The sequence below is a fragment of the Sparus aurata genome, chromosome 8 (assembly GCF_900880675.1).
Source record: "Sparus aurata chromosome 8, fSpaAur1.1, whole genome shotgun sequence".
Classification (NCBI taxonomy): Eukaryota; Metazoa; Chordata; class Actinopteri; order Spariformes; family Sparidae; genus Sparus; species Sparus aurata.
In genome coordinates this window covers 20,763,614-20,784,445 of record NC_044194.1, presented here as the reverse complement: position 1 = coordinate 20,784,445, position 20,832 = coordinate 20,763,614, and the positions used below count along the sequence as shown (strand labels likewise).

Here is a 20,832-nt window from a genome sequence, read left to right as displayed (position 1 = left end):
GTCTTTGGAATGAGTGTCACTGCAGCAATGTTTGGTGCTGGCTTAAAATAGCTGCTGGAAGAGGCTGAGCTGGAGTAAATAGGCCTGTTATTAAGCAGCTCCTCTCTCTATATGAAGGCCTCACTAGTGGACCAGAAAATTACCATGGAAGGAAAGGATGGCAGCAATTCTTAAGACAGCTTTGAAAATGCCTACAACTTACATTCAGAGTTAAAATTTCTGTATTTCTGATTTCTGATTTCAAATGGCTGCATTTTTAATTTGACGCTGACCAGAATTGGACTTGGTTGGCGTTCATTATGATGTAACTCAGCAATAAAATAATAGTTTTATAAATATATTGCTGAGGACTATCCCTTATTGATGATGAGGTGAAATGACATGAATCTGGTTTTGAACTCCCTTTTCCAATAAGTGTATCAAAACTGTGTCTCATACATTTCTAGGCTTCCCAAACCTATGCAACTGTGGAAGGGCCTGTCAGAGATGTACTGATCCTGGGCAGTGATGCGTGACAGAGCTGGGAACGGAAAAATTTGGCTCAGCTCTGTTCCACACACACACAGGAGATAAAGTCAGGGTGAAACTGGACACTGGCATGGAAAAATAAGACGTGGGGAGCAACACAGGAGCCCTTGTTTAGTAGAAGAAAACAAGACTGCTGTGACAGCACAGCCCGTGACACTGCACTGCAATGTTGTAGTGTCACAAAAATTCTCTCCCTGGTCCTGGCTGCTTACCAATAAATTGCTTGGCTTGTTCTGCGGTTGCACTCATTGTATGCACTTGGCAAAATGATCACAATTCTTATCTAGCTTCTGCTACCTTCTGTCTTCATCTTTGGCCCTACCTCGCAGAAGTGCAATTAAGTGAAATGTGGGTGAATATGCAAGAAAAAAAAACATGAATAGAGGTTTTAATTATCCTGCAGCAAAGGTCTTGAAATGTTAACACAGATGAACAGTATCATCAGCTACAGAGTCAGATCACTTGTATTTTTGATGCGCTTATCTGTGTCACTCTACTGTTTTGTGAAACAGGTAGAATACACACTTAAATGAGATACATTGTTTTCTCAAAAAAAAGAAAAAAAGGAAAGAGGAACCCCTAAAATTAAAAATAAGAATAGATTATGTTCATCCTCTCACTGTTTACCTGCTGACCCAGTTCGCTGGGATGCCATGCAAGGCAAAGAGGGTGAACTGAAGGTGGTCTGTGGTGCCTGAAGCTTCTTTGCTATTCCTCCCCTCTACACCTTCCCCATCTGTAGCCTGAGGCAACGGAGGGGAGCTGAAGGAGGCGGATGGGGGGCAGAAGGAGCGCAAGTAGAGCTTTGCCAGATTATACACAGCCTGTGTCAGCAAGGCCATGCTCTCCTCCACGGGACTGGTGTGACCTGTCAGAGTCAGGTAGTTATCAGTGTGGGGTCAGATAGAAATCATGGGAATAGTGGTAACTGCAAATACAGTGTTTAGTAGGAGGTTGAGTTTGAATGTGTGTATGTACAGAACTTACCATTTGATGACTGACCAGATGTTTTGGACCCCATCTACCAAGCAAAACATGTTCTTAGAAAGGCATCATTATATCTAACACTTTGTGAGCATGTTCGATTCAAAAGCCTACCTTGGGTGAGTGTGTCCTGGGTAAATTGACAGAGTGGCGAAGCCTCTTCATAGCCTCTGTGATGGCTTGCGTCTCCACCTCATCTAGAGCACAACACAGGTTCTTCAGAGTCTGCGCCAACCGGTCCACTGTCTTATACTGGGTACTCTGAATAGAGAGATACAGTGCAGGTTAGTACAGCATTTGAGTTACAACTGCATCAATCTTTACATACTCCATCGAGCCTGTTGTGAAAAGGATATCCTCCCAATGTAAACTTGTTTTCAGTTTGTCTTTTAACAAAAGAAAACCCATTGTTAAACACAAGAACGATGCATCAGGAGGTCTCTGTGAGTGAACAACCACCAACAATCCATTAAACAGATTCTCATCTAAAGTTCATTTCAAACTACAGCCTACTGTGTGGGCATGTTTGTACAAACAAGGCTCAAAATAAACATACTTTTGCAATCTGAAAGCAGATTAATTACAGTACAAGCTATGATCTTGTCATTCTTCACTTAAATAAATCTTGATGTGATTATGAGGTTTACGATGGGCTGAGGGCGGAGCATATTTCTCACTTCAGTCTGCATTGAATTACTCCACAATAACCTACACGGGCTGAAAACAGATGTGCCATTTCTAGAAAGCCTGACTTCCAGGAATGTCCTAGTAAACTTACACTTATGTGTGAAATATTTGAATGGACACCAAAACCTTGAGAGGAGTTGAAAACAGTCTTTGGAGCCTTCCATTATACAATTCAGTTAAACATTTTATGTGTTAACGAGGTGTAGCATCAGAGGTGGGACCACAAGTTACATGAGTCTTAATATAAGAGCAGCTCTACAATCTTTTTTTAAATCCATACCTTTCAATTCAGTAAAAGAGTTCACAGTACAATGAATTGTTTGATGTTTTAAGACTGGAATATATTGAAAATAATTTAATCCTTCTAATTTTTCTTTCGAGACCAGCAAAGGCACCACATGTACCTCATTTTGTAGGCAGATGTTGACTTGATTGTGATAGCCTTCTAAATAGTCAGCAAGGCCTTGTCTGCAAGAAAATGCACAAAATGAGATTAGGTGAGGAGTGAGAGGACGACTTAGACTGTGCTTATTATCAGCTCTAATCAGGTTAGGACAGATATATTGTAAAATTTACTTTGGTTAACTAAAAGAAACTTAAGCTCTTTTAAATAATTTCATGCACATGACAAAACAAATTATGTATTTCCATGATTAATGATCAATTTCCATGATCCTGATTAATTTGTTAATCCAGCACGTGAAATAGAAGTAAACATTTAACTCAACCTAGGAGGACGAGTCTATAGATGCAATTAATATTCATATACACTGAAATGTTTAATGTGGGAGATGGAAAATGTGCCATTTCAGGATTTTAATGTGGTAAAAACTTTATAAATAATCATTGGTAACACATTTTGCATGCCTCAAAACATATGTGGAGTGGATATTTAGGCCTCACAACTCCCTTTTTAAATTTTCCCAACCATTGCAGGACCCTCCTACCTGGTGGCATTCTCCTTGAATGGCCTGTCCACTTGGCCAAGGTGCTTCTCTAAATCTATGGAGGAGTTGTCATCTTCCTCCTAAATAAAAGCAGTCAAGATTTACCGACCAAGCATTTCAGGTGACAGATAAGCAGCTGCCAAAGTCTCAGTGATATATAATCATAACAAATCACTGAGATCATCTTTTCTCTGAATAAGGATCAAGTGTTGTCAGTTTCCCATTTTGGGTCAAAAGTTTAAAAATTAGTCTCAGTGGCACAACATAAAATTTATTATGTCACATTTCAGTAAAATACTTCTATAAAGTTTATATGAGATCACATGTTCGACTGATTGAGTGACTTACGGTGCGTGCCAAGTCTCTTCTCATAGTGGAGTGAGAGAGTAGCTGTAATGTGATCTCATTCTCCCACTTCCTGCAGTTCTGGACGTACTCGTGGCTTCCGAGGCTGTGTTTACTGTTTCACAGGGAAACGGAGAGACAAGGTTCAGAAAACCACACTATATGTTGAGGATAGTAAGGAGCAATTATTGAAAAAAAGAAACAAGACAGAAACAAATATCTCCTTCAATTCCCTGAAATGCAAAATGGGTTAGGGTTATTTGTTTACTTGTTATTTTGGAGAAATTAAATTGTGTTGCAATTTTTTCTTTGCTTATTTTGTTACTGATGTTGTTTGAAAAGGTGCTGAGGCCACTTGTGCACCCACCACTCAACAAAATCAAAAGTTTTCTGTACAGTATAATGCAGCAATATCCCTAACAAATGTCCGAAATTAGCTTTTGGGCTCATCTAACAATCTGACGAATAAAGCAGATATTACGAAGCAAAATTATTTTCATTGACTTAATAGGTACTGCATCTACTCAGTCTGACACAGTTGAACTTAGTCGGTGGTATGCACCTACTAAGAACAAGTACAGCATGCTTTTGTCACGCTCCTGACATAAAACTGCTGCACCTGGGCAGAGAGCCATGTTATTGCCCACTACATCTTAGCTTTTCATACCCACAGGTGTGTATCAACTACCGATTATGATTATAGACTTAATTTTAGAATACAAAAAGGTCAAATGTAATTTATCTTATCAGCAACAACCATGAGAAGCAGGTTATAATAGAGTACTGATTTTGGCAGAAAATAAAGAACTTTGTGTATCCCTAATATTTTCAACGTTTGGGATTTGACAGATGGTTCATAGCTTCAGGCCGGATCCTGTTATCGTCTTTATACAATAACTTTCAGTGTATGTGTAGGGTTTGAAAGTTTTCTTTAAACTAGCAGAGGCCAAAAATAATCACAGAGCAAAAAAAATCTTGAACTGTTTCCATGGTAACCATAAGAAAAAAAAATATCATAATGTAATGATTTATGGACATTCTTATTATGGCTAGAGCAAGGCTGTAAAGACTGGTTACAGTATGACAGAATGAATGTTCAACATACTAAACATTTGTCTGTTCAGCAGCTTTAACCACAAAATATTACTTATGCAGCTTTGAGCATTCGGCTGCACTGGGCCTTTAAGTCGTGGTATAGGAAGAACTATTCCCATGTATCCAAGATTAGAGGGCGAAGAGAATTTCTACAGTGGAGGAGGGTGCAGGCGAGATATAGAAACATCAGTCAGTCCCCTCTGCACAAGATTTTGAAATGATGCCAAGTGTAATAGAGAGGAAGTTATCCATGTACTTTTCTGTTGTGTAAGTGTACTCACTTCTGCAGCACCTCCTCCCGGCCACACACTTTGAGCAGGTAGCTGGAGAAGTCGACCTGGTCCAGGTCATCGTGGACCCAACACAGAGTCTGACTGATCAACAGCTCCACTGGAGAACTCACTGAGAAAGAGAAAGGATGGAGAGATGGACGATGAAGAAGATGGTGATGGCGGCAGAGAGGGAGGAAGAAAGGGTGATCAGGAATATTGATGGGAAGAAAGGGAACCACATGAGAATGATGTGAGGCAGGAGCAGTGAAATGGAAAAGTCAGAAAGAAGGGAGGGATCAGTGGTTGGTGGAAAAAGGAAGGGAATGATGGAAGAGACCAGAAAGAGAAAATATGTATCAATACAATATCAACAATATCAAAATTATCGTGTAGAGTTTTGGCCTGTTAATAGACACGTATTTGCTGCTGTGGGGACTGAATTCTAGAACTCACATTCATCACAATTTCTCTCTGACCGCAAATCATCCTGCCACGTTTTGTAGGGCTCATGTTTCACTTCAAATCAAACCTGTTCTGGAATCAAATGCATTGCTGCTGAGAGTTGTAAAACAATTTTAACTGGGGAGGATTTGAGGTCAAGCTCAAGGTGTTTGTGTGTGCTCTGATATCTGATGTGTCCAGCCCAGAGAAGACTGGGTGGAGAGCGTAACCTGATACACAGCAGATTATTTTGCAGTTTGACTACTTCCATCGAGGTTTTAGCACATTCTTAGCCATACACAAACAAGTCCAGACAGATAAAAAGACACTTCATTCAGAGGACTATCTCAGCTTTGGACTAAGCACACGCACTCAGCTTACTTAATATACGTTCAATATACGACACAAGGGAGGGAGACCACCCCTGGCTCCTGCAACAACAAACCTCCACCCCTCAAAGGAATGGTACATCTTTTTTTACTGCTTACATTCATAGTTTTAGCTTCACCATCCTGTATGTGTAGATGTGGTGGTCACAGAGGTTATACATGTGTTGCAGTGTTTTGTAACAAAGCATTGAGACATAATTTTGTGAGCGCTCTGAGGTGGTAAGGGAATTCCCAGCAGGGCACTTTTGAAAGCACCAGTTAAAAGAGGAGAAAATTCCTCCGTCGCTTGCTGTTAACCAGTTCACACATGGTTGGGGAATGGTACACACATACACAACTAAGGACAAGGAAGTAAAGTGGGATGTAATATAAATCTATCACGGTAACTAGGATAATGAGTAACTTATGATGCAGGTTTTGGGTCCAATCATGGTCGTGCAGGATCCACAATGGAAAGGCTGGGAAGAGGGCAGAATAAGGCCAGCAGTCACTCAGCACTTGTTAAATCCACAGGACCCAACATATTTCAGATGTAAAAGAGGAATGATGTAATTCCTACATGACTCAGAGCAAATACAGATTTCCAACAGTCAGACGTAGATTCAGAGACAAAAAGAGAGAAACAGAGGGAAATGGAAAACAGTAATTAGAAGCAAAAGGACAATGTTACAGTATAACAGAAAATCTAAGTTTGAAAAGCATGCAAGTTCCTGATTACGATCCCAACGACTCATCTCATGTACTGCTGAACTCTCACCTACAGCTGAAATCACCTGCATGCCACACTACACAAATGCAAACAAATAGAAATACAAAGGGACTGTCAGTGAAAAAAACAGAAGTTCTAAACAGATTTGCCTGACAATTTGACTTTGCAGAATCACTACTTCATAACTCCTCGTGGTGTAAACTTAATATAGAGACTGAAAAAAAATTGTGAGCCATAGTATATTCTTAGAGTAATCAGTATAGTATAGTTTATGGCTATTTTGCATTGGAATGATGACACACATGAACAACAAGTCCAATTCTGTGAAACTGCAATGAGGTGAAGAAATACAAAAAAAGGCACCTGGCCTTTTTACACGATTTTGTATTCTTCAGTCAGACAGATATCCTGATTCATGGTTAGATAATTGTCTTGCATTGCATCGATTATTGTAAATTGCTGTATTGTGATACCATCGCTATTGTGGGCAAGGTATCATGAAATAAATAAAACCTGAATACAGCTTCTCACATTCCTCAAATTTGACATTTACAACTGACATCATGCTAATAAGTAAATCTTCATCTTCATCTAATCATCTTTATGTAATTGCATTGGTATCGCTCTCCATTAGTGTCAAATTCCTGCACATTCTGAATGAAAAGGTTCTGGGAGTCTGTGAATTTCGTGTCTTCACGCCTGAAAAGAGAAACATGGTTTTGTTCCCTCCTCTCCAACATTCTCACAGCCGCAGACAGAAACCTGAGCCAGACTTCCTGCATTTCTTCTGTCTGTCATCCTCCCTCCATCTATTTAACCTATTTTACAATACATCATTTTTTCCTTGCATCTCCAACCCTCTACCTTTACCACTTTCTTTCTCTCATCTCATTTTCTTCCCTGACACTCTCACTTTATATTTCCATCTTCCTCCTTCTCCCTGCATTCTTTCTCTCTTTTGCATTTCTTTCTATGCATTGCCCTCTCCCTCTCTCGCTCCTTCCATCTCCCCTCTTCAACCACAGTATGTTAGGAATCCCCAGAAGCCAAGCAGTTCACAGCCAAGCCCTGGAAGAATCAATCGTCTTTCTTTCTCTCTGCCCTCTAGAAAAAGGCAAAGACTAAAAGCTACAACAGCATCACGCTAGCAAAAACAATGTCACAACATCCTAAACTCCGTTTTGATCTGTTGGGAAGTATATTTTTTAAATTCTTAACTTCACATAAACAATGCAATGTTGAGGAAAAATCTACACAATTAAACATTTCCTCAGAAGAGAAGAGTCAGAAAGAAAAAGAAGTAGTATAGCAAGTTTAGGAGGAAAAAATAAGAGAAGGTAGAGCAAGAATAAGAAGAGATAAAATATAAGAAAAGAAATGACAGCAAAAGAAGTCCAGAGAGGAAAACCGATGAGGACAGAGAGGAGACAAATATATATCTCATGTTAATCTATACGTAGTCTGAGGTTATGACAGGATTAAGAAAACAGAGTGAGACCGAGGATGGCAGAGAAGAAGGGATAAGGAGATGCTGCACGGAAACAAGGGTGGAGGAGGATTGTCATGCAAAAGAAGGGAGGGGAGAAATATTGAGTAAAAGGGAAATGGGAGAAAGAAGAGAACAAGTACAATTGACAGAAAAGCAACAGAAATAGGGCAGAAGAACAAGCAGAGTGACAGAAAAGACAAAAAGGGGTGCGAAAGTACCCTTCCTGTCCTCTATTTCCCTCTATCCTTCTATCCAAGCTTTGAACAGAACTGAGGCCTATTGTTCCAACGAGCAGATTCCAGCAGTGTGCAACCAGAGGCATCGAAACACCAACAATGTGGGTCATCATGCTGCTGACAACATAGTAAGTCAACCAGGAAACATCGTAATAGACATCATTTTAGAGAAGAAGGAAGCGTTTCTGGGAAGTAACCTAGAAAGGACGGGAACTCAGCAGAAGCAGGAAGACAAGGAGTCATCATAGGAATGGCAATTAGGATGTAGAACGTGGATTGTAGTAAATATACTTCCTATAGGCTGTTACTGTTGAGTTGGGCTACAAAAGAGTGAGTAGTGTCTGGGTCAGTAGGACAGTCTGTTACATACACATAGTAGAGAGTGCTGAGGAATGGCCAATGTGTAAATATATGGGTTGGCTGTCATACAAGAAATGAAACAGACCCTTATAGCAGACAGTCTCACACACACTAACAGACTCGCATTACCACACAAACACACACACAGTGGTCTAATGCTGATCCTCAGGGACCTACATAGACAGTGTAGAACTTGGTCGCACAGTCGGAATAATATGTCTAACAAAAAAGCCCTCTGGATTGGCCGACAGCTTCTAGTGTGCTTGGCTTCAGATCCCAGAGACATGTCAATCACAGCAGTTGTAGTTTTGTGTGTGCTTAATGAGGGGTTAGCCAACAACAGCAAACACCCAGGGAAGGAAACCAGAAATCTTAGCAAGTCCTTGAATTAAAAAAAAAAAGACTGGAGTCCCTTTTGCCCCAACATGGCTTCTCCAGGGTGAGGGGACAAACCTTTATTTGTACGGAAAAGGAACAAAGTGTACTTCCCACGACAGAAAAAATGAAAAGAACATGAAAAAAATGAGGTGAGGAGGGGGTAAAGAGTTTGGCAGCTGTGAATGTCGTTTCCTCCTTCAGAACTCTCATATCTGCAATCTGAGCAGCTCACTCTTAAAGGCAAAGTGGTACAAGGTTTCCTTTTTGGCTGACTTAAATGCCATGGTGTTCATTCTGTATAGAGGATTTTCTGCACTTTTTAACACTAGGCTATTCTTGTGGTTAAATGCACGTCCAAACTAGGAAAAATAAATATGTTGTTCAATATTTCTAATGAAGATTAAGGTTGCTTTTTTATATATTTAATATGAATATATGTTTATGATTGACTAGTTACTTCTCTGCTTGGTTACTATCATGTTAAGAACTGGTTCAAAGATGGTTTATATGATAGTTATTGGATGCTTACCGTCACAGGTGAATGTAACAGGCTGCTGAGACTCTGAGATTTCAATAGAAACCTTGACAGAGCAGCTTGTGTCACCTCCGCCGTCTCTCTGGGTAATGACAGGGCTTAGGACATAGCCAGGGTTGGTGGACATGTCGCCATGAGGGAATTTGGAGCGCAGGCTGGTATGGAAAAAAAATACAAAAGAGCAGAGTCAACACTTCTCTGTATTTTGGCCTACTTGGCCAGTAAAAACAGATTGGGGGCAGCCAGAGCCAGCCTAGCATATGGATCAGATTACTTGGATGAGACTATTGGATGCATCATAGGCAGTTCAAGAGGAAAAATGGAAGGGGGAATCAAGAGATGAAGCGATTATCTGAATCAAAAATGTATTCATATGCACACTGATACGGTTATGTAAAATCATTTAAGATTTACCATTTCTATCTGTTCTCCCAAGAGTCTACATGCACAATGAGTCATCACTCTGCCTGTCATTTTTACACTGTTGGCATGGGTAAAAGATGATTAAAATGCTATGAAATATTTTTTTGAATTTTTTCATTTACACCCTTATGAGAGGTTAAGTTCCATTTAATTGCAAACTATCTGAGGAGGGTTTTGACCAACAAGCACACAGGGTAGATGCTGGGCAGACAGCGGGCGTTGACTCCATTATCGAAATGAAAGTGGGTTCCCTGAGCGCAGCTTCATCATCACTCCGCCCAAACCAAATACTAGAGTGAGAGATTCTGTACAGGCTCAAGGAACAAAACATGCAATCATGTGTATGTGTGTATTTACGCTTGCATACAAACATGAAAGGCAATGCTGCTCAGTGGGTCCACCACATCCGTTCATTAAGGCCACCAGCAGGTCCAAGCTTTCACTTCTCATGTGAAAAGTCTCAACATTTTCTTAAAGGACAGCTATACAATGCCCCTAGACACTTAACCTTGTTGTTGAAAGCATACATTGCCACGTAGTAAATGGGAACATTTTATTCTGCAAGATTTTAAAGCTGCAGGGCAAGTGTGTGAAATATTCATATAAACGTATATTAAATATTGCCATTTGGATTATTTTTGTTATAAAAACTCTAGAGCCATGCACTGATAAACCAATTAGGGATGTGCATGAGTTGATTAAACGTTGTGCAGTTGAGTGTGAGACAGTTGAAAACCAGCTCCATAAGATGCTTTGCATCTATAAAATGTCATTATAAAATTTTGAAATGTTAAAAGTCGAAGGAGGGCTTTATTATCACAACAACTAAACGGGAAGAATCTTACGTTGCTACGTCTTCACAGAAGGCGACAACCTCCAAGTTTTGAGCATCCTTTTCTTCCAGCGCGTCATTCTTCACCAAGCCTTTTCCTTTTCCCTTGTCCTGCAGGGGCAAAAGAGTCAGACACACAACACACAAAAACAGTCAGGGAGCTAGAAATATACATACAAGTAACTTGCTTACATACTCCAAACAGAAGCAGGCCAGATGGAGACAGGCAGCAGAACACATATGAACACACATGAACAGGATTGATGGTGGACATGAAGCTCAGTCTTCATGGTGATTTGTGTTTGAACATCATTGCAGGGGCAATTTAATTAAAAACACCTCAGAATTATGAATCTTACTGAGTGAATAAACATGCCAGTAAGAGCAATGGTCTGACACAAAAAACACACACGCCAGGTTTGCAGCTCTTTTATCCCCTTTGTCTGTTAAATTCTAAAAATAGATTAGTTTAATTTCAATTAAGGTTTCTGGCATTCACAATAACAATTATACCCTCTAAGACCTGAGTTTGCTTTCTCATATATTGGATACATGGAGAAAATTGTACTTTTAAATATTTATTTTGCCTCTTTTTGTCTGAAACATATTAGGAACAGAATTGAAAGAGTTGTAAATCTGTCTCGCTCTCTGTCTTGCTCACACACACAAAGACATAAAGACACACACACACACACACACACACATCCCAAGACAGCTCCCTTTCCGGGAGGCTGGCCTATTGCCGGGAACTTGCAGTTGTATTCTGCTTTTTACTGCTGTCTTACTGCCAGTGGCTGAGGAATGCACTTCCTATGGCACAGGAAATGAGGAGTGGAAGGGCCCCGCCCCTTCCTGCACCAGGCTCAGTCTGCATAAGTGCTCTGTCATAGCTTGGAAATCTGTGACTCTGACATCACTCCCAATGAGGGAGAGAGAGGTTTGCAGGCCAGGCAGGGGAGGAAAGGAAGAAAAAGAGAAAAGGTGAAGAAAATGTTTGGAATGTCATAGTAAAAGCTTATGTTCTCTACCCGGGGACTTCCATGAGACTGTGAACCCAGAGTTTTTTGATAAGACCAGCGGGAGTAGAGTTGGTCTTTCATGTGCAATGACAAGGAGATGGAACAATTAAAAACTTCCTACTGGTTGATTTGCCAAAAAAATGTTTACATTTCAAATGATCTTAACTTCTATTTCTTCACTTCAGATTATAAATTTTCTTTAAAATGGGGGGGGTGCGAACGCTCGTCAACGTCAGTCCGGGGGGGGAGACACGGACAGACGGACATACGTTCATCAACTCCGTCAACCGGGGGTCGGACGGACGCTCGCCACCGTCACGCGCGGAGTATAGCGGCGCTGACCTAGCGGTATTAGCGGCGTAGCGCCGCTGTTCCACCGTCTGGGGAGAACCCTGCTTAGGCGGGAGGCAAAAATGCTTGGGCGCCGCGCCTAAGCCGTATAATGGCAGGGAAAACCCTGCTTACATTCATTTATTTTGAAATCTCACCTGAGCCAGTTAAGACAAAGGATTTTATGTCATACAGTTAAAGCTATACTCCAAGGCCCTATCCTTAAACATGAAGCATTTCACTAAGTATGTGTCTGTAGCTTTAAAAAGTTAAGACAATATGATAAATTTATGTAAGAGATACAAGGTTAGGGCTACAACTAACAACATTATTCATCGTTGATTGTTCTAACACCTTTTGTCATGATTCATTTGTTAATTAAATTTTTTCTAGAGCCCACAGTGACAGCATCAAATCCTCACTTTACAGAAGCTGGGATCAATGGATGTTTGACATTTCTGCTTCTAAAATACCATAAAACCTCAATGTCTCTGGTTCAACATCAGCCAGAGATTTTTTTTTTAATTGTCAACTCTCACTAATACATTAAAGGCAAAATGACACAAAAAAATTAAAAACAAGCATGCCAACCCTGATCACAACATCTAGCCAGTTAATCTGAGATATGATTTAGACCACAGCTGTGCAGCCCTGAGAGAAGAAGACATCTTGTTCAAAGCAGCGAGCTGACCTGACTTAACACCAGGAGAAAGAAATATCAAAGTCAGCACGGAGCTTAGAAAGGAGGCCAAGCCTGACACCAAACCACCTGCATCTCCCAGCAAGGGAGCAAGGAGACTGGGTTCCTGCCTACACAACTTATGTCTCAAATTTTAAATATTTTTTTGGAGGGGGTTCAATATGAATATTTGCAAGATAAACTAATTAAAAAGAGAGAAGAAAATCAATAAACAGTGTCAGGTGACACTGTGACAAGGAAAGAGAGAGAAAGACAGAAAATAAAAAAGGGAAAGATTAAAAACAGAGGGTCAAAGAGGGAGAGCAAAAGTAAGTTGATAGAGAGACTGAGAGAAAACATTCGAAAGCCAGTGAGAAAAGAGACCAACAGAGCACATGAGCAGTGTTTATGTTTGGAGTTAGGATTGCCTCAGCAAAAACAAACATGGGCAGATACGCCAATGAGGCCGTGTTAGCTGAGTGTCACACAACAACGCACACAGACACACACTCAGCAGGCAGTACAGTGGGACAGGCCCGTCTTTGTTTCACTCTATCGATTTTGTCAGACCCGGACGCAGAGCTCCGGGTGTCTGAAGTCGTGAAAATGGCTACATATGATTCAGACATGACTAATCCTTCATCCTCTGTCTGGTTTTATCGTGATGTGCCAGGGCACTAAATGTAATGCCGGGAACACACTGTACGACATAACGGAAGATTACAACCCTAATGATGGCTGATCTTCAGGGTCAAACAGTACACTGCGGGTGTGACCAGTAGTTTAAGCTGGTTGATGACAGACATCTAAACAGAGATGACTATGATCCACAAAAGTCAGTAGTGGAATGTTTGAGTCTTTTGACAGTCGGTTAGGGTTTTAAACCCTTATTGTCTACTAATTGAAAGATGCTTCTAAGGTTTACACATTAGAAATGAGCCCCTTTTTTGGCTAAGAATTTAAGCATTTGTAAATCTAAAACTCACCACACTGATGTGAATTTCTTCCAACTTTCTGAATGATGGATTCATTTCTCCACACTAATAGAAAGACAAGATATGGAACTTGTCAAAGGTTTTTTTTTCCACATTTTCCAAACCTGCCGAGAGCGCTGACATAACCATTCTGACAAATGTCTTCATTGGCAAGATTTTAGTCTGGAAAAGAGGTGTTGATGTACTGGGTGTCCCACATCACTTAGTCGGCCACATTCTGCTCCAGAGTGAGACATAATCAATTATCAAACATGTGACTCCCACTTCCACAAATTACACAGATGTAAAACTATTCACACTATTTTTCTAGGGTAACTTAACCTTGGAGTTAACTTAGACTCCTAGACTCATGAGCTGTTACACAACCGTTAAGACATTTTTTCTTCAATGATGTATAACATTCTGGAACTCTGCACTTCAGCTAAAGTTTTCGGCGGAGACAGACTAAAGGTGTCATTGTGCTTCGGTGCTTGCCAGAAATCTCTCCACATGCATTTTTCTGACAACAGTATTGGGGTGAGCGCATCTAACAATTTCTATTTCAGAAATCAACAATCCAATAAGCACACCCGCTGCATGGAGTGATTAACCAGGTGTACAGCTCCCCTCTCAGCTCTATTTTTTTCATACTTCTTGCCATTACTTTTCATGTGTGCAAACCAATCCAACACAATGAACACTTCTAAGTGCTATATCATAGGCAACTGGACCTGGATGACTGAGAACCTTCATCAACGTGTAACACAATGAACAAAACTTTTGAGGAAAGACTGTCTAAAAGTCTGCCATCTTCCCTACACATATGCTTTTTGCGTGTCGCACCTCTCTATGACATCCTGCCATCGAGTACAGCTGTTTGGAAAAGATATAAGGGTATAAAGGTAACACTTTTGCCTTGGGATGTTTTTGGAGGACTCTCACTTTGGAGCGATGTTCTCATGAGTGGATTCCAATTTTTCTTTTCTGGTGCACACGCAAACAGACACACATGGATGTGCATGTGGGTGACACAACACATAGTCGTGCCAACAGTATTTCACTAATCAATAGTTTGTGTTAACATGCCATGAACCAAAGAAATGATCCAGCAAAATACAGGGAATAAGCAGACTGCTATTGGCAAGACTGGGTGTTTGCAACTTTCGGAATTTCACATAATGCACACTGGCTCAAAATGCATCACATTTGTACGTGTTATCTGTTTTATCCATGATGTAAATTGTGCAAGTGCCAAAATGTCAATTACACTAAACATAATGTTCCATTCAAAAATGTGTAGACTTGATTAAAAATATAGCGCAAGCAAATGATAAAATACTGATGAACAATTCTTATTTATCAACGTTCTGGATGATTAAGTGTTCACATTAAAAAAAAAAGCTAACTCATTTAGCTTGTGCCATCAAAGTTATCACCATCTAAATCAATGTCCACCAGCATGTACCCTGTATCTCTCAAAGGCTTTTCATGCTTGCTGCTGATCAAGGTCTGACTGAAAAATAGAAAGTCTTTAGCAAAAACAGTTGTGTTGTCCCTTGAGTTTAACAGATGAGAACATGGTCTGCTTGAGGAACTCTGTGGACACCAGGCAGGAACTAAGAGGCTCAACTAACCGGCTGGTTGTAATTCCAAGCCCAGCATCAGTGTTGATTTACACATCTAGATATCAGACACCTCATCTTTGTGCCAACCTAATGAAAATTATGCCAGACTATCCACAGGAAACTTGCACTCGAACATTGAAAAAGCCACTGTCAATATTTAAAAGCTTGCAAGTTCAAAAATCCAGAAGATGTACAGCAACATACTGCATGATGGCTAATTATAATAAGTTTTTTAACTACCATTTTATCAGTTTCAAGTTTTCCACTACTGCTCAAGTTAGTGCAAGAATATTAAGACAGGAGGCTTCCTTTTAACAGCAAAGCTTTGTGTGGAAAATGCTGAGTGATGCTGTCATGCTGATCCAGCACTTACTGAAGAAATGAAGATTGATTTTAATGGACTGAATACTCAGCAACCTCTGTCAGCTAAAACGTTTTTGGCTGCACACATGAACAACTTCTCGTTTGAATACAGCTTCATTGGTGAGACTTTGTGCCATGGTTTACAACAGAGGAACAAGCTGCATAGAAAACACAAATCTACTTCTTCTTTCGATCAGGAAGTGACTGAAGGCTAACTAACTCACACTTCCTGAGATAAACTGAAATCCTTAACTTAATAAAGGTGGGTCAAGGGACATTTGGATCTGTTTTCTATTAGGTGACCAATCTTGACAAATAACTGGAATGGCTTTCCTTGAAACACAGCAGAATTTAGGCTATTCCCTAAATGCTTGTTAGCAACGTTTTTATTATGTGCGTTAGTATTTAGTTTCTACCTGCTTCCTCACACCATCTTCCACAATGCGACTCGTGTTTTCTGCCAGTGAACAAGGTCAAAGGTTAGTAGACATAGAGCTGTTGGTCCAGTGAGTCACACAGTTAACTGGAATGCATGTCACATCCCGCTACTGCAACATCTTCTAACCCCACAATCTGTATGGCAGAACAAAATGTAGATAGTGTCGAGTATGCTGCAGCATTTCATACTACCGCTTAGGGTGTAATTAGACGATAATAAAAGAACATGTTGTAGAGCCTGGAGTGGGATGGCATGGAGGTGTGAGAGATGTGAAAGAGCTGCTGGAGGTCTTAAAGTTTGCGGGGGAAGGAGAGATTTGACATTGTTTTAGGTTGGAAAAAGTGAAAATGTACAGTGCATGCATTAAAAACCCACTGTGCAAACCTACATAAAGTAGGTTTTAGTTTCACACATGCACACAGTGAACTTGAAACACAGCACATGCTCAGATAAAAATCTAATTCCAGGTCATTTTGAAGGAAAGGTGCAAGAACAAACAGGCAAGCTCAGTAAATCTGCAATGAAAGGGCAAGCAAGGAATTTCGGAGTGCGTTTAACACTACTCCACAGAATGTAATCAAGTTGACTGGTTAAGGAGGCTCGACACATGATAAGAATCTCAAATAACTAGATCATAGTGTGCATCTTCAGTATTACATTTAGATTACAACACTGGTATTGTTAATTTTTTTTAAATATTTACCTCAAATTTTTCTACACATCTCATTGTTTCACCTTTGCACAGTTTAAGACATTGTGGCTTGATTCAGTCTGTTTGAATGTACTCACTAAAAATCCTTACCATTTCTTCTCTGGATTTGAAGATCTACTAGACGGACCAAAGAAATTTTGACACTGACGCCATGTGTGGTAAATGACGCATTAACTTTTAGTGTTGCTTTGTAAACAGTAATAGCCAGGTCTGAACAGGCATTGGTGCTGTGAGGAATGACGACTGAAGTGCAGATAGAGCTATTTGTTTGACTGCTGATTATCACTTAGTGCTTTATATCTAAAGGCAAGGGATTAGCAACAGGCAGTCAGTCAATAGAAGGATAACTACTACCACTTTTACAATATTACTGCGTGTAAGTGAGATTTTTAGACCAGTATAAACCTGCACAAGTAGGAAACCGACTCCTTTTCCATTGCCAGTAAACAAGTTTGCCTTTCTTTTATTCTGTTGGTGTGTTGCGTTCAATGTCATGAATGCGCTGGAAAACAGGGAACAGTAGAGTAGATGCATTCAGAGGATGTTAAAACTAAGTCTTAATAAGAATCTGAATCAATCACATCGTTTTTTTGAGAAAGCGGCATTGGAAGATGACAAAGAGTGAGACAACACACTTCCTTCTCATCTCTGAGAGTTTTATGCCGTACTGATTGGGCATCCCAACAAGGATCGGTTACTGACACGGAGGCTACTGATAATGAAGAATTCTATGTCTGTCAAGCAGCAAATGGGTGGAAAAGTTTTAATGTACCAACGTCCTTACCCTAAACATGCATCATAGCATCGCAACAGACAAGGGGTCGACACCTATCACCCCTGTTGTCATTTGACACGGCAGTGAATGCCGATAGAACCCCATCTCATTGAGAGAAGCCAGATGTGAGTTGTGTGCTATAATGAAAGGGAGTAAAAGGTAGATGAACAATTGTAAAGCAATGGAGACTGCAGAGAAAAAAAGGACAGACAGTAATATAGAAAGAGCAAGAAAGCAATGAGTGAAAACCAAAAGAAAGTATGAGACAGACGGTTTGGGTGACAAATCCACTACAAAGTCTAAAGGAGGAGGAAGAGAATGAGACATACAGTAGAGGTAGTGTGACTCCATGGTAGATAGCTTGCTCTGACTAAGCCTCCAAGTTCAAGCTCGTTTGTTCCATTTTACACCCCTCTGCCCACATGACCACATCTTACACTAAACTCTAGCCAACCACAACAAGGCTTGGCAAACTCAGGCAGACTTGCAGCCATTAAAACACTCATCTTGGAAATAATGGTATTGAAAAAAACTTAACACATAACTCCAAGTGAAACAAAAGTGTAAAACAATTACAATCAAGCATAAGACAAAGCTTTTTAAGAATAAAATGTGTCGTCTTTTACATCTAGTTTTCTTTGCAGTAGGAGTTAATCTCACGTTAATGTGGAGATGAAAGAACATTGGTTTCTTTAAATAAATAAAAATTCCTCAAGGGCTTCTGATAAGCCATATGTTAAGCCAAGTTTGGCTCCGAATAGTAAGTCTGACTACATTAATATGTGACATTTTATACAACTAATAACAAGACAATCTCACCACATTTGTCAAAGTTACAGTACAGCCTGGAACTGGACTGAATTGAAAAACTGTTTTCTTTTCTTTTTAAGAGATTATTTATGTGGCGTGGATTAACATTTCAGTTTACAATCACAACCATGATAAGACTCGAACCAGTATTTCAGAATTTGTTGCAGGGCATTTCATTAAGCTTTTAGAGCAAGAGTTAAGAGGTGTCTGTTGTCTTGATCTGTTCTGTAACTCAACACCAGTGTCTCTAGCTGGTCAGCCTTCACATACTGTAGACTGTATCTGTTGAGTTGTTTTTATCTGTCATACTTTCATTAAACAGAGGTGGGTGTTAACTATCATTGCCAACACTTTTTGATGGGAAGTTTGCGCATTAAAGTAATTGCTCTACAATCAGCTACCATAATAAGTATAACACAATACATCAGGTTCCTGTGAAACTGACATAGATTCACATTATCTTAATGCCCATGACTGCTTTTGTATGTCCTCTGGGTATGATTTTCTTTGGCAGCTCATGAACTCAATGCTCTTTGGTAACCCACTGTTGTAATAATTCTTGCATCTCTGGAGTCCCTAACAGCATTCTGTGTTAATGTACCAAAAGTCATCAATAAACATTAGTGCCACACAATTACAAAGTAACTTTGGCAAGAATAAAACAAGATACATTCACTAGCTTAAGCAAGTTTCAAATTGAAACCAGAGGCTGTCTGAAATGGTACGAAAACCACACAATCTACAATATAACATGCTTTGAATGGTTTTGCAGTGATGTAAATAGATATGTTTAAAAAAAAATTAAAAAAATAAACACATGCAAAACATTGGTTTGGTCAAAAATAAAACAATTTTCTAGTACAATATTTTAGTCTTTCTTGGAAAGCAAGGCCGACACTGCCCTCAACTAAGCTGTGTCATCACTGTAAACTGATTCGCTCGATAAGTGTGGCCCACATAGGCAACTTAAAGAGAGTACCTTTGTAAAAAGACATGTTGTGTGGTTTAGTAACTCCTGGTATTACAGTCTGTGAGATGGCCGTGAGAGCAGAAAAGCAGGAGTGAAACTAGACTAGCAACCACAGACACCAGCCTCACTGTGTTCAGACTGTTGTTTTTTCCGTACTGCTGCTGCAAACTTAATATTTGGAGCTACTGCTTCATATAAAAACTTTCAACACAAAAACTACTGCAAATATTTTATTGTGAGGCAAATCTTATATTCACGCAGCTCACAGGTTTCCAAACTATAAGGCAATACAACATCTCTCTGTCTAAATGAGCTGCAATTTAGTGTGATTTCTTGGGTCACTCATGTGCTTCTGCAGGGCATAGGGGAGCTGCACAGGCTTGTTCCTGTTTATTACAACATGGGCTCCAACTGCCAGGCAAGCAAGCAAACACACATACCATCTCACCAAGATTGCAAACAATACAGATGAAGAAGGGGTCTAAGGGGCCCCAATTTAAAACACATCACGGTAGTCTGACTGACCAGAAAGCACAGACTTGAACCAAGACATAACATATAGATAAGTGTAAACAAACACCATTTCATCCTTTCAAAGAAACAGACATTCCTCAAGACACAGCGGGTTTGCACAGAGTGAACAAGTTGCCTTTGATGAATGGTAAAGCATATGTCTGTAAAGTATCACACATAGACTTGATGACCTACTGGAGCAGTACATCTAAATGGCCCTTGACTCGTCATGGGTATAACCTTTTCTACAACGTTTCTTTATATTTTCTGACAGTACTGTATAGTTATCTTTCCAAACACTGTTCTCCGATTGTGGCAAATTTCAACCATGGGGAATTTCAGAAATAAATCCTTTTTACAGTGCTGCAAGGTTAATTATCACCCTGGTGTAAGAAACATACCACAGCCACCACTTGTTTGGTCATGACACAGAGAAACACAAAACACAGGAAGTCTGCTTCTTGAAAACTGCCAAAAAAACTGATACAACGTCCAACAAAATAGCCTGTCCTGACCTTAAAAGTACTCTGTGGAGTTTGAGATCATTGGTGGTAATGTAAAACAATATCTTGTACTCTACACACGTGTCTGAGGAGGAACAAGCACGCCTTGAGTACATGGTGACTAAACACATTTTAAAAAACTGTAGAGAGCAGTAAAATGTATTGACAGCCAGACTTATCACCTCAAACTCCCCTTGTCCAAACAACCTAAAAGAGCTTTTCACTGATGTCACAATAACTGAAAGGCACTTCTGATGAAGCCTGTAGTATCTTTTCCTTGTGCATTTCCAGGCAAAAGAAGTACAACTTGGTTAACGTGGTTAATCTGACTCTCAAACACTGAATAAAGAGGTAGGGACATGGTGACGAGTTCATGTTTGGCTAGTAGGCCTCAGTACTGCTGTAGACTAAAATGCTTGTCATGTCTGAACTCAGGGCTGCCAGCAATACAACCATACTCAGGCCTACCA

At 40.0% G+C, this 20,832-nt stretch overlaps 1 protein-coding gene across 1 annotated transcript in view; it reads right to left on the bottom strand.

The window, feature by feature from the left end:
- pik3c2a (phosphatidylinositol-4-phosphate 3-kinase, catalytic subunit type 2 alpha) overlaps positions 1-20,832 on the bottom strand; it is a 46,128-nt gene that overhangs the window by 17,892 nt on the left and 7,404 nt on the right. Inside the window, exons 3-11 of the mRNA XM_030425184.1 lie at positions 10,664-10,761; positions 9,390-9,550; positions 4,868-4,988; positions 3,495-3,606; positions 3,147-3,226; positions 2,604-2,667; positions 1,627-1,773; positions 1,516-1,549; positions 1,156-1,396 (exon numbers count right to left, since the gene is read on the bottom strand). Of these exons, the coding sequence (XP_030281044.1) occupies positions 1,156-1,396; positions 1,516-1,549; positions 1,627-1,773; positions 2,604-2,667; positions 3,147-3,226; positions 3,495-3,606; positions 4,868-4,988; positions 9,390-9,550; positions 10,664-10,761 (1,058 nt within the window). The remainder of the gene's footprint in view (positions 1-1,155; positions 1,397-1,515; positions 1,550-1,626; positions 1,774-2,603; positions 2,668-3,146; positions 3,227-3,494; positions 3,607-4,867; positions 4,989-9,389; positions 9,551-10,663; positions 10,762-20,832) is intronic.